General features: G+C 43.6%; 1 protein-coding gene across 4 annotated transcripts in view; it reads left to right on the plus strand.

The window, feature by feature from the left end:
* The window catches only part of LOC108257034 (transmembrane ascorbate-dependent reductase CYB561), a 12,154-nt gene extending 667 nt beyond the window's left edge, over positions 1–11,487 (plus strand). The window contains exons 2-7 of one of the 4 annotated variants that reach the window (XM_017454430.3): positions 109–234; positions 2,081–2,281; positions 6,203–6,301; positions 6,459–6,562; positions 7,756–7,913; positions 9,271–11,487. In XM_017454430.3, the coding sequence (XP_017309919.1) occupies positions 2,086–2,281; positions 6,203–6,301; positions 6,459–6,562; positions 7,756–7,913; positions 9,271–9,454 (741 nt within the window). In that variant the 5' untranslated portion in view covers positions 109–234; positions 2,081–2,085 and the 3' untranslated portion in view covers positions 9,455–11,487. The other 3 variants (XM_047150591.2, XM_047150590.2, XM_017454429.3) reach the window with 3 other exon arrangements.
* Positions 11,488–13,531: the final 2,044 nt, after the last annotated feature.

Below are 13,531 nucleotides of genomic sequence, written 5' to 3' on the forward strand. Positions count from 1 at the left end.
CTTCCCAAGCGAAACAACAATAAATGAACAACAAATGCAACAGTATAAGAGTACAAACACCACACAAGTGCAGAATACGGTATTGTTTTGTTTTGTTTCTTGGTGCAGGATGAACAACACGTAATAACACACCGTACCCGCTTGATATTTGCTTTAGAGAGCCTAAAACCAACAAAGCGTCAACGATTAACGTCTGTAAACAGGACACGAGGTGCTCTGAAGTCAGCGTTTCAGGTAGGAAGGCTCGATTAAAGGCCGCCGCTGTTAAAATTATAATACGATGATGTCGAATGATTCACTTTTCTGAGTACGGTGAGTATCATCAGGATCTAGTGCTGTTATAGCTGCATGGCTACTTCCTGTAATAAGGATTTTTAACTTTGCTTTTTTACTTATAGTTTGTTTATATTGTATAGTTGTATTGTTATACATAGCCTGCATTTGAATACTGGAAACTGATTGGCTCTCATGTTTTGTGATGCAACACATCATATAACACGCGTTTATGAACTCAGCTTTTTTCCTTTTTTTTTTTTTTTTTTTTTAACCAAGCCTGAAGATGCGTTTGTGTGTATATATATATTTTTCCCGCTAGCCACGCCCAGGTGGACTGCAATTAACGAAGACATCCAGTTCAGGGTAAATTTTGGTGGTCGCGAATGTGTAACCATGGCAACATCATTAAACATAAGCAAATCGCCAATAATATAGAAATACTAGAATTCGTGTTGGTGTTTTTTTTTTTTTTTACACGCGATATCTGTATCACGATATCTGTATCTGGCCCCGTTTTATAGCTTTGAGTGCAAAAGTTTGTGCCCCCTTCGTCGTCCTCGCTTCATTGTAATGCGAAAGCTGAATGCACAAGAACAGAATAAGGGAAAAAGTAAAAAAAAAAAAAAAAAAAAGAAAGTAGAATTGGTAAGGAGTTAAAACAAATAAAAGAAAAGAAATAATAATAATAAAGTAGAATATTAAAATGAAAACCATAAGAGTTACATACAAATGTTTTTTTTTTTACTGTACACGGCAAAGTCACACGTCGTACAGCCTTAGATATGATCTAATCTGAACATCTGAAATGTTTGCACCCCGTGTACATACTCTAGTGAGGAGCCTTATTAACATGTCTTATTTAAATTAGAGGTGGGGGAAAAACTAAGCCGCTATATTTTGACATTTCTTCCTGAACAGGTCTTTCTGAGAAATAAAAAGCAGAACAAGCACCAGTATTTAGTTGATATCATACAGCACACTTTCGTTCAATGCATCGGTTTGGTTGTTGTTGTCGTTTTTCAGGGAGCGCAAACTTTTGCAATCGTCTGAAACAATCTCAGGCTCTGTGTTCTTTATTCTCGGCTTATCTTAATTCGCTCAGACAGACGGCGCGTGTCATGTGAAACGTCTTGCACATGGCCCATCGATGCACTGGTCATCGTTTATTTCCTGGTGTTTGCAGGGTGAGGTGGAGAAGGTGATGTCTGAGCTCCAGTTAATCTGTCACTTCGCTTTATATTGCAGTCTGGCACCGACGCTGAATGTTCATGGGCGAAGTCGATCACGATTCCCCGTCACGTCATGACTGCCCTCATCTGACCTCATGCTCTGTCTCTCCCTCTCTCTCTCTCTCTCTCTCTCGCGCGCGCTCTCCATCGCTCTTGGAATATCAAAGAATCATTTATTTCACGCCTTATTTTTTTCCCTTTCCGCACCAGTGCGAAGCGAGTCTGGTTCTCATCGCTTTACTTCCTGCAGGACTGATCTTGACAGTAAAATGGTCCATTGTGGTGTCGTGATATTGGTGAGGAACTCACTAGAGAGCAGAAGTGCTCGCTTTCTCCACCGGTCCTCAGGTTCATCGCACGCTGCAGTGCAGTATATCTTCTGAATGATTTTTTTGTCCTTTTATCTTCTGGCAGTTTTTACGTTCATTTCTAGTTAGTTTTTTCAGCGAAACATCCACAACACGTCATCAGCAGGGAATAAACGCACAGCTTGACGTCCGACTGCTATGAAGCGCTGATACTGGAGACTCCTTCCACAAATGTTACATAAACAATTTCCTCCTGTCTCTCTGTAGGAGCGATGGAGGGTTGGGGTGGATTTCGGACGCTGCAGTGCTACGTGATCAGCTCTCAGGTGCTGGGCGTGGTTTGCGTGGTGCTCACGGGGGTGTGGATGGGCCACTACCACGGGGGCTACGCCTGGGACAGCTCGCAAAAGCAGTTTAACGTGCACCCGCTCTGCATGGTCATGGGCCTCGTCTTCCTGTATGGAGACGGTAAGACGGCAGAGAAACGTTAATGTTGGTGTTTTGACCGAAAACGAAAGACATCAGCAGAACGTCCATTTTGTGGAAACATCCTTTTTTTTTTTTTTTTTTTTTTGCTGAGGCGTTCCTTTAAGAAAAAAAGGCTTAGCCCATGTACAGTGTCCTGCATTAATATTGGCACCCTTTGGTAAATATGAGTAAAGAAGGCTGTGAAAAATTGTCTTCATTGTTGAACCTTTTGATCTTTTGTTAAAAAAAAATGACAAAAATACTCTGATCTCATGGATGTCAAACAATTACAAACACAACACAGGTTTGTCAAAAAAAATCTTTGTTAAATATAGGTGTGCAACAATTATTGGCACCCTTTGAGTCAGTACTTTGTGCTAGCTCGCTTTGCCGAGATAACAGCTCTGAGTCTTCTCCTATAACACTGATGAGGTTGGAGAATACATGGCGAGGGATCTGAGAGCGTTCCTCCGTACAGAACCTCTCCAGATCCTTCTCATTTCAGGTCCACGCTGGTGGACTCTCCTCTTCAGTTCACCCCACAGGTGTTCTATGGGGTTCAGGTCAGGGGACTGGGAGGGTCAGGGCAGGACCTTGATTTTGTGGTCAGTAAAACATTTTTGTGTTGATTCTGATGATGTTTTGGACCCAGACCCAAAACATTAAAGATCCTCCTCCATATTTAACCGTGGGCATGAGGGACTTTTCCACACGGCTACCTCTCTGTGTGCTCCAGAACCACCTCTGTGTTTATTACCAAAAAGCTCTATTCTGGTTTCATCTGACCGTAGAACCCGGTCCCATTTGAAGTTCCAGTCGTGTCTGCACACTGAAGACGCTCGAGTTTGTTTTTGGATGAGAGTAGAGGCTTTTTTCCTGAAACCCTTCCAAACAGCTTGTGGTGATGTCGGTGACTTCAGATTGTAGTTTTGGAGACTTTCTGACCCCAAGACACGACTAACATCTGCAGTTCTCCAGCTGTGACCCTTGGAGATGTTTTATCCACTCGAACCGTCCTCTTCACAGTGCGTTGAGACGATATAAACACACGTCCAATTCCAGGTCGATTCATAACATCTCCAGTTGACTGGAACTTCTTAATTATTGCCCTGATGGTGGAAATGGACATTTTCAATGCTCGTGCTATTTTCTTATAGACACGCCCCATTGTGTGACGCTCAACAACCTTTTGCCGCACATCACAGCTATATTCCTCGCTCTTACCCATTGTCATGAATGACTAAGGGAATTAGGCCTGTGTGTTACCTCATATTTATACCCCTGTGAAACAGGAAGTCACGGTTGAACAGTTTCCTGTTCCTAGTCACTCAAGTGTACTAAAATAATTTGAAATATCAATGGGAATATATATTTTTCTCATATGAATTCATAGGGGTACCAATAATTGTTGCACACCTATATTGAACAACGATGTATATATTTTTTTTTGATAAACCCATGTTGTGTTTGTAATTGTTTGACATCCATGAGAGCAGAGTATTTTTGTGAATTTTCTGAACAAAAGATCAACAGGTTAAACAATAACAAAGGCAATTTTTCACTGCCTTCTTTGCTCATATTTCCCAAAGGTGTAATATTAGTGGAGGGCGCCGTACTTTCCCGGATTAAGGGTCAAGGGAGTGTAGTTGGATTTAGGATTCTGCCCTAGTTACTGATTGGCATGTGCAGGGGAATCACATGTACACGGAAATCTCCCGAAAACTAGCACATTCTGAAGTAAGATCATTTGAGAGGCAGGAAGAGCCAAAGTACAAAGAAGGAGATTACTGCTTTGAGAACTCGAGACAATCAACCGATCGAACAAATAAAATCAATGAATGATGATTTTTCTTTCTGCTTTTCTTTCTTTTTTCTTCTTCTTGATACTGAAGAGAAAAGTGGCTAGACTTCCTTCCTTATTATTGCTTCTCTTCTCTTCTCACTTTCTTTCCCTTCTTCTCACCCTGTCATCATTTGTCCCCAGCACTTGAAAACAGTGTTTAAAAATATATCTGCTCCGACACACACACACACACACACACACACACACACACACACGCTACAATTGATTACAGACTGGCCCTCTCAGAAATCTGCCCTCTGAGGGTTTCGCACATTAACTGTACGAGTTCTTGTCCGAGTTTTGCTGCGGCACCGGACGAGGCGAAAAGCTCGGATCTTTGGAAAGATCCAAAGAATGTTTTGGCTCTCGGCCGTGCTGGCGTATCGAAAAGGGCTGAGCTGGCTTATTGAAACACGAGTCTGGCTCCAGTACCAGACCGTGGTGCTGCTAAGGATTTGCATGTGTTGGCTAGGAGAGCAGAAACGTGCTTAAAAAGCAGGAGGTTTAAACCGGGAGACTTTTATTCTGACGGAGGTTCTAGGTTCTAATCGAATCACTGCTACACATCCACTCTCGGGGTTTTTTTTTTTTTTCCTGTGCTAATCTTATTTGTGTGTATGTGTGTGGGGGTGGGGGTTGGGGTGGGGCTACATACGAGCTGCTTTTGTGATGGTCACTGAATAAGCTCGGCGGCTTTGTAAACGGCTAAGGCAGCTATCGTTAGCGATGAACAAATTGCGGCAGCTCAGAGTTTTGACCGTGTGTATTGGCAGCTGTTTAATAAATCTGTGGGGGAAAAAATTAAAGAAATAAAGAAAAATGGATTGGTCCAGCTGTAGAGCGTCGGACCAGGCCCTATAGATCCGCCTGTAATCTGAAACAGACTTTGTCTCCTTGTGTACGAAACCTATAATTAGGGAATTTATCGTTTGTCCACGAGGCAACGAATTGAACCCCTGGCAGAACCAGACGCCTTCTGCTCAGCTAATCTGTTCAGCCGTCACTCGGGCAATTCGATTAGGACGCCGAACCTGAAAGGTCATTGCACCATTAAAGGTTCGATCATTCCAGAGTGACACGGTTAAGAACAGCCCCGAGGGCAGCTGTGCACCCGAGAGACGTGTCGAACGTGCTCGTCCCTGAGGTGCGGCTTGGGAAGATTAGATCATCGCAGTACGGGGCCACACGGAAACGCTCATTTTGGCTAGAGCGGTAGAGACTACCTGTTATCAGAGTTTATTATCATCATCATCATCCTCATCACGATCATCATTATCATAATCCGAAGCGCTTCCATGTAGTAGATTTCACTCTGTTAGTAGTGTTAAAGGGGTACACCTCTGTTTTTTAATATAATCTCTGTCTACGCTACAGTATCTCTACTGGATATATGATCAGCACTGACTAAAGAAAAGAAAAGGAGCACACTAAGAAAAGAGCAGAAAACCTTTTTTTTCTTCTTCTTCTTCTTTGCTCAAAACTTACTTATAATGGAAATCTAAGGGCAGTTGTTGCGTTATTCGGATATGTTCGTAAAGCTCTAAAATCATTTTAATCGGTCCTTTCGGAGATTTTCCAGAGGAGAGAACGTGCGTTCATGTTACCGGTACACGTGTGGCTCCGGTGGCGTACGGATACGACGGACCCTTTAAACGTGAAATAACCGGAACTACTTTTTACTCTGTAGTTTATGCAGTAAAACGGCGTAAAACCAGCTGTGATGAGATTTTCCCTCCCCTCCAGCTCACCCCCGCGTCGTTACTGTTGGAGTTTTGAACTCACGATACAAAGTCCCATAGTTTAAAGGTTTATGAACAGAATTTAACATCTGCCCTTAGACTTCTATTACAGGTGAGTTTGGAGTAACTGTTTTTTTTTAGTTGTTGTTGTTGTTGTTTTTAATCTCAGTCCGGAAGAGAAAATGTATCGTGATTCCTATAATCATACAAACACGACAAAGATTAGGCTGGAAAACACTGGACTACTCCTTTAGCAGATGAGAGATATGTAATTTTCCCACGTTCCCCGGCGTGGTTTGAGTCTAACCCTGCTGCCCCCTCTTATCACACTCCTGGTAGGCGTGCTGGTGTACCGTGTGTTCAGGAACGAGAGTAAGCGCTCGGTGAAGATCCTCCACGCTCTGATACACATGATGGCCCTCGTTATCAGCATTGTGGGTAAGTTCTGTCCACATTTACGTATGCACAGGAATAAACTGGCCTTCGTGTGTTTGTCTGTTACTGTAGACTTGCTGCTCTGTTTCATGGCTGATATAAACCCGAAAGGTAGTAAAGGTGAAGGCAGTGTAATGGTGTCGCGTGACTCTTTCTTCAGGTCTGGTGGCCGTGTTTGATGTCCACAATAAAGCCGGCTTCCCTAACATGACCTCTCTGCATAGCTGGTGTGGCATGCTTACCTTCATCCTCTTCCTCATGCAGGTGAGCCACACCTGCCTAACCTGCACCTGAGCCCTCACACACCTGGCTCTCAGGCTCACCTACACCTCAACTACCCCAACACCTGGGCTTTTAATACCTACCTACATCTCAACTACCCCACACCTGGCCTTTTAATCCTTACCTACACTTGAACTACCCCACACCTGGCCTTTTAATCCTTACCTACACCTGAACTACCCCACACCTGGCCTTTTAATCCTTACCTACACCTGAACTACCCCACACCTGGCCTTTTAATCCTTACCTACACCTGAACTATCCCACACCTGGCCTTTTTAATCCTTACCTACACCTGAACTACCCCACACCTGGCCTTTTTAATCCTTACCTACACCTGAACTACCCCACACCTGGCCTTTTAATCCTTACCTACACCTGAACTACCCCACACCTGGCCTTTTTAATCCTTACCTACACCTGGACTACCCCACACCTGGCCTTTTAATCCTTACCTACACCTGAACTACCCCACACCTGGCCTTTTAATCCTTACTTCCAACGGAACTACCCCACACCTGGCCTTTTTAATCCTTACCTACACCTGAACTACCCCACACCTGGCCTTTTAATCCTTACCTACACCTGAACTACCCCACACCTGGCCTTTTAATCCTTACTTCCAACGGAACTACCCCACAGCTGGCCTTTTTAATCCTTACCTACACCTGAACTACCCCACACCTGGCCTTTTAATCCTTACTTCCACCTGAACTACCCCACACCTGGCCTTTTAATCCTTACTTCCACCTGAACTACCCCACACCTGGCCTTTTCAATCCTTACCTACACCTGAACTACCCCACACCTGGATTTTTAATCCTTACCTACACCTGAACTACCCCACACCTGGCCTTTTAATCCTTACTTCCACCTGAACTACCCCACACCTGGCCTTTTAATCCTTACCTACACCTGAACTACCCCACACCTGGCCTTTTCAATCCTTACCTACACCTGAAATACCCCACACCTGGCTTTTCAGTTGTCACCTCCACCTGAACTAGACCTGAACTACCCCACACCTAGCATTTCAGTCGTACACCTGAACATGCATCGCCGGCTTTCTTCTGAAAACACAGTTTATGCTAAAACTAAAACTAACGCGTTCCAGTTCACGTTCATCAGTTTTATTGTGCTGCGTGTTAGAATTCCGACTCTGATTTCCTGTGCAGTGGCTGCTGGGATTGGGCTTCTTCCTGTTTCCTTGGGCATCAACAGTGCTACGGAGATGGTATCTGCCACTGCATGTATTCTTTGGCCTGGTGCTCCTGGCCATGTCGGTGGGTTCCTCGCTCATGGGCATCTCCGAGAAAGCGATCTTCAGTGGCCTGTGAGTACCGCGGCTGATGTTTGCGCAATTTTTAAAATCTCAGACTCAGACGATCTGTTTATTCTACAGCGGGCAAATTCTAGGCAGAATTCGTAGCAATTCAGCGTCTTACACATTTCGCACTCGTCCAGCTGCATCTGTTGCGTAATCTGTTTATTCTCATTTAGATTTATGGCAGGATTTGTACCCAGTCACTAATAGCGGCAGGCTTTACGAAGCCGAAGAGCTTGTTTCGAGCAGCGTGAGTCATCAGAGCTTAGTGAAAGCTCCAGAAAATGCACGATGGTGTCGAGAGGCTCTTGGCTGGAGGTCGTCAGGATGATGAGTCACTCCAAAAACGTGACTCACCGCGATTCACTGATTTGTGAGCGGACGGATATCGGAGACAGAGCGATGCGGCGTTCGGAAAGGTTGAAAAAAAAAAAGAGAAAGGTTTAATCCTTCATAACGTTTTTTTTTTTTTTACCGAAGCGCTTTTGTAAAAGGAGAAATGGAGAAAAAGAAAGGAAATAAAAACACCCATCTCTGCAGGTGTCTCAACGAAACTAGCATTAGTTTTTCAGTCTAGGAAACAATTCGCATGCACTCGCGTAAATAATTGGCACTCTCTGACGCCGTACAAGCAAAACAGTTTACAGATCGTCGACCAAAGCGATTACATAGCTAAAGCGAGCTAGCGTCACTACCAGCTGCACAGCTGACTACACCGAAGCTACGTCCGTTTAGCGATACTTGGTTCGAATTTACGAGCGAGGATCGTTCGTTCATCCTTCCTTCTTCTGCTAATTAGAAGAGAATATCTCCATTAATAGTTTGCTGTAAACAATTTTCTGACCTCGAGTAGGTTCCTAGCCGTTTCCAACACATCGGACAGAAGCACGTACGCATCCTGTGCATGCTGGGGGAAAAAAATATCAGAACGACACGTCGTACTATTTATCCGTTTCGGTTACGTTTAAAAGCAAGTCGCTTCCTCTTTCTTTCTTTCTTTCTTTCTCTCTTTTTGAAACGACAAAGCATGGAAATCTACAACGGTAAATATAACTGAAAACGGATAAAAAGCAAATCGCCTAATAAATGGAATACATAAACAAAAAAAAAAACCCCCAATGATTGGAATATCGCTGTGGTATTAGATTTCAAACTCCACACCACACCGTCACTCATTATTCTCCCACGCCAGCGTGACACGGAGTGTTTTATTCTTCACTACTTCAGGAAGAACGAAAAGAGCGTACGCGTATTCGATTTCCACTTACGCTCAGGGTAAAAGAGGAAAAAACCTTCTTATCTAAAATGAAAGCCGGGCAAAGCGATAAAGTAGTAATACTGCGGTGCTTCTGTGATTGTGACCCAGGCCACCGTTCGCTCCCGAGGAGGTTCTGGCCAACATGCTCGGCCTGCTGCTGGTGTGTTTCGGGGTGCTCGTGGGCTACGTGGTGACCAGAGAAGAGTTCAGACGACCGCCGAACCCCGAGGAAGAGGCTCTGTCTATCCACTTCAGCACTCTGAGCGAGGACTCCAGGCCCAGCATGCCTTAACACAGCGCCGACGCTTCAACACTCATCCTCCGCTTTAGTCTCCAGCCTCCTTATTCCGTTTTAACCTCTCTTCACTTCCCCCCTGTGTGTGTGCGTGCGTGCGCGCGTATGTGTGTGTGTTCAGTAACAGAAAGCCGGGGTCATCGTCTCATCTCGGCCGTATCCTACGGATGAACGTATCCACGGCGAAACGAGTTTCGGATTCGAGTACGTAAAAAGATTTCTCGGTCTTCGTGTTTTGTATCAAAATAGCGAGTTAGGAGAAAGATTCAAAACCTGATTTGGTTCCAAACCTGCAGGACGGACGCTTTTGTATCTCCACCCGTTTTCTACCACGCAAATAACACGATGAGAATTCAGGCCTGCGTCCCAAACTGCATTTTTATGGATGAAATACGATGACCAAAATAGATGACCACCGAAAACCACAGGTATACTAGCAGACCGTTTATTAGGGACGGAACGCGGTTTAAGACGTAAGTCCGAAGTCTTCAGGACTCTGTTCGCGGTTAACGTCGTGCCTTCGGGATTACAGAAGCGTTACGGGAACGGAAGCTCTGTAGGTAAAGAAACGATCGACTCGGTCGATGGTTTCGAAGGCATACGCTAGAGAGGAACGCGTAACGCTAGCTAACAGCTAACACGCTACCTGAAACAGAGCTGCGAATAGAACGACACATCAGAAGGAAGGAAAAATATACAGTACTGCGCAAACGTTCTTTTTTTTTTTTTTTAGTACAACTAGAAAACTCTTTTCTCATTTTTTTTTTTTTTAAACGCAAATTTTATCGGAGATGTTTTTATTTGACGACTTCTACATTATCGAGTCGGTACAAGAACGGTTTCGATTCCCAAACGTTAGTTTTCCAGCACAAGATTAAACGTTACGGGAAAAGAAACAAAAAAAAAAAACGTTCGTACGACAGTAAAGAAAGCAGAGTATTGAGTCGTAAGAGAGACTTTTCAGACGTAAAAACGTAACGAAGGGTTTCGCCGAGAAAGTAAGACGCGAGCGCGACGGTCAAAGTCTCCAGGAGAACCGCGTCTGGTTCGGTAAGACGCTCGGTAACACCGGCAGCTCCTTCCCTTATAAACCCGCACACGTTCTACCTGAGATCACGTTCTTTATTTATTTATTTATTTATTTATGTTCAAGGCAAAGGGTCGTCACACCGCGTATCGCCTTTGTTTCATGTATACGGTTTACTGCTCTTTATAGTGTTTTTTTTTTTATTATTACTTTTAAATTGGAGAAACATTTCATGTCATTATCTTCGAAGGCATCTTTGCGCTGCAGCCTTTCTTTGCGTGCGCCTAAAACGTTTGCACAGTACTGTATACGCTGAAGCTTCGATTGCCCGACTCTCACCCAAGTGCATCTGAGTTTAAAATCCGTGAAGCACAGAAAAACACACGGGAAAAGCACCTGATAGACTAGACGTCCGAGGCCGTTACGTTAAAATGACATACGTATCGAGCGATTTGAAATATAGGTACTAACAAAGAGCCAAATGCTGATCACCGTACTCTTACCTTATCCGTCCCAGCGCTTTTAGAATGCATAAAAACACACCAAAAACACCTGCTAGCCAACAGTTTTGCGGATTAATAAGCACAGATCTATCAGAATCACACACACCAGGAGTGAACCGAAGAATCCTGTCCAAGTTTAAACCACCTACAGCTGGCCGAATTCCCCGGTGAGAACATATCCACCCTTCTCCAGGTTCCCGTCGGATTAGAGGTCAAGAGGTCTTACCTGTTTAGCAGGAAAAATCAAAACCACCATCAATAATATGCGACCGGTTCACTCGTCACGTCTGTTCGATTCGTTTACATTCTCTCTCTCTCTCCCGATCGGCCGCAGCACACACCAGTCATCCTGCAGCAGGACGCTCGGCGTGTCCGAGCTCAGGAGCATCGGATTATACGGTGGTTTTTCTTCTCCCCTGACTCAATAACCATGTTGGTTTTTTGTTTGTTTGTTGTTTTGTTTTTTTTCTTTTCATTTTAATAAAAGAAATCCCTCTGTACAGTCGTTTTAGATTTTAAAGCGTGAAGAATTTTAAAAGCGCTCCAAAAATGTGCGGAAATTCAGAAACCGTTTTCAAGTGAGACTCAAAGACACCGAGGTTCCGGACCCGTCGTCTTTAGATGTCTGAATCGCATCCCCGTACGAAGTTTCTTCTTCGTGACACGCTCGGAAATGTTCAGAAAGTTTAAAAAAAAAAAAAAAAAAAAGTCTCGAGAAGATCTTGGAATTATTTAATTATTTAATTTTTAAATTTTTTTAAAATGAAACCCTGTTAAATGATCAGACATACACAGAGGTGTTTGGTATGTCCGTGACACAAAGTACAGTTTGATCAGAATGTGTGTCGATATCAGACAACGTGGTGACGTCTGGTAAAAAAAAAAAAGAAAAGAAAAGAAAAAGAAAAGCTGAGGGTACTGGACCACATTGTGTTTGAAGCCGTAATTACTATAAAGGCCTTTTAATATAATTCCCTGCAAGAACTTTCTAGATGCCCAGAGTAAGCTCGAGTCTGTTCTAATGCCGCAGAAATAGTGAAATAATTATAATTACACATCCACGTCATGTTGTCTTCACAGTGATGAGGTTTCAGCCGTTCAGGTAAAAACCACTGAGCTCGTAATTACCGGTTGGGAACTCGTAATTTTCCGAAAGCTGTAATTTGACGCCGATACGGTACGTTATAAACAAAACGACCAAAAAAACAAACAAACAAAAATGCTAGCGGCTTCTAGAGTTAGACGTTAGCTAGTTAGTAATGTAATGTTAAATCAGGAGTTTAACTTGAATTATTTATACAAAATGAGGTTTTTTTTTATCATTAGTTATAACCATCACAGTATAGTATAATGAATCGGCTTAACTCGTAGCATTCACGTTCGATCTTACACCGGCGAAGGACGCCGCACACGTCCGGAACCACGCCCTTTCCACGCCGTTTCGGTCGATTTGGAATCCGAATGTGCGCTCGTGATATCCCACGACGCACTGCGATCGCGTCCAGGATCGTGTCCGAACGAAGTTCCGTAGAGGAAGCAAAGCCACCCATAATGATTATCTGTACAGTCGAGGCCATCGATGTACCGTATCCACTGTCACGCCATAGAACCAAGTCATTTTCAAGTCCCTATTCGCTACACAGTGCACTATTTAGTAGCCACATCCATTTAGTAGACAATGCACCGCTTAACGGGTCGGGGCCGAATGACGTACGCCGGAGAGAGTAGAGAATACCCAGGATGCATCGCCTTGGACGTTTGACATGTGGCCTCGTTGATGATCTAAATACGAAGGTACATTATGTCGGTCTGGTATTGATATTATCCGAACAGAACGTTTAAATCATCACTGTATTTTACTATATCTGCCCGTACATTTATTATAAATCACACAACGGGGATTGTTTGTATGTGGAGGTTTAACGACGTCGCGAGAAACAAACGAAGCAGGAGTGTCTGAGCTATTCCTGACTGAGAAGAGCAGATTCATCACTTTAACCTGGGTTTCAAACATCATCATTATTATTATCATTATTATGACTGCATGAAACTCAACAGAGGCCGCTGTGCAACACTTTCTAACATCGCCTCCGTGTGTTCACTGAAAGGTATTACATCATGCATCTTATTGCATATTCCTTACCAAGGTGTTTTTATGTAGAACCCCTGACCTGAAGGAGTCTCCAGTGTCAGCGCTTTTGTACCAGTCTGAGGTAAAGCCGTAACTTTAAATCTTCCGACGTCTCTGTAACAAAACAAGCGGCGTATTTATTTATTTTTTTTGTCACAATAACTTCAAGAGTGGATGAAAGAAAGGCTCGTGAGGGAACGACCGTTTATATCTGCCATAACCTACGTTTATATTTAAAGCAGCTAAAACGTAACGTAAAAACTTGTTTCTTGGACATGCCACAACATTAAAAGTAGCTATAAATGGATAAAATGTACCGCGTGCCATTCTTTGATGATACATTTTTTTTTTTTTTTGTCAAACTGCTGTGGAACAAGAGGAATAAAAGACTCCGGGCTGAACGGATGATGAAA

The sequence above is a fragment of the Ictalurus punctatus genome, chromosome 24 (assembly GCF_001660625.3).
Source record: "Ictalurus punctatus breed USDA103 chromosome 24, Coco_2.0, whole genome shotgun sequence".
NCBI lineage: Eukaryota > Metazoa > Chordata > Actinopteri > Siluriformes > Ictaluridae > Ictalurus > Ictalurus punctatus.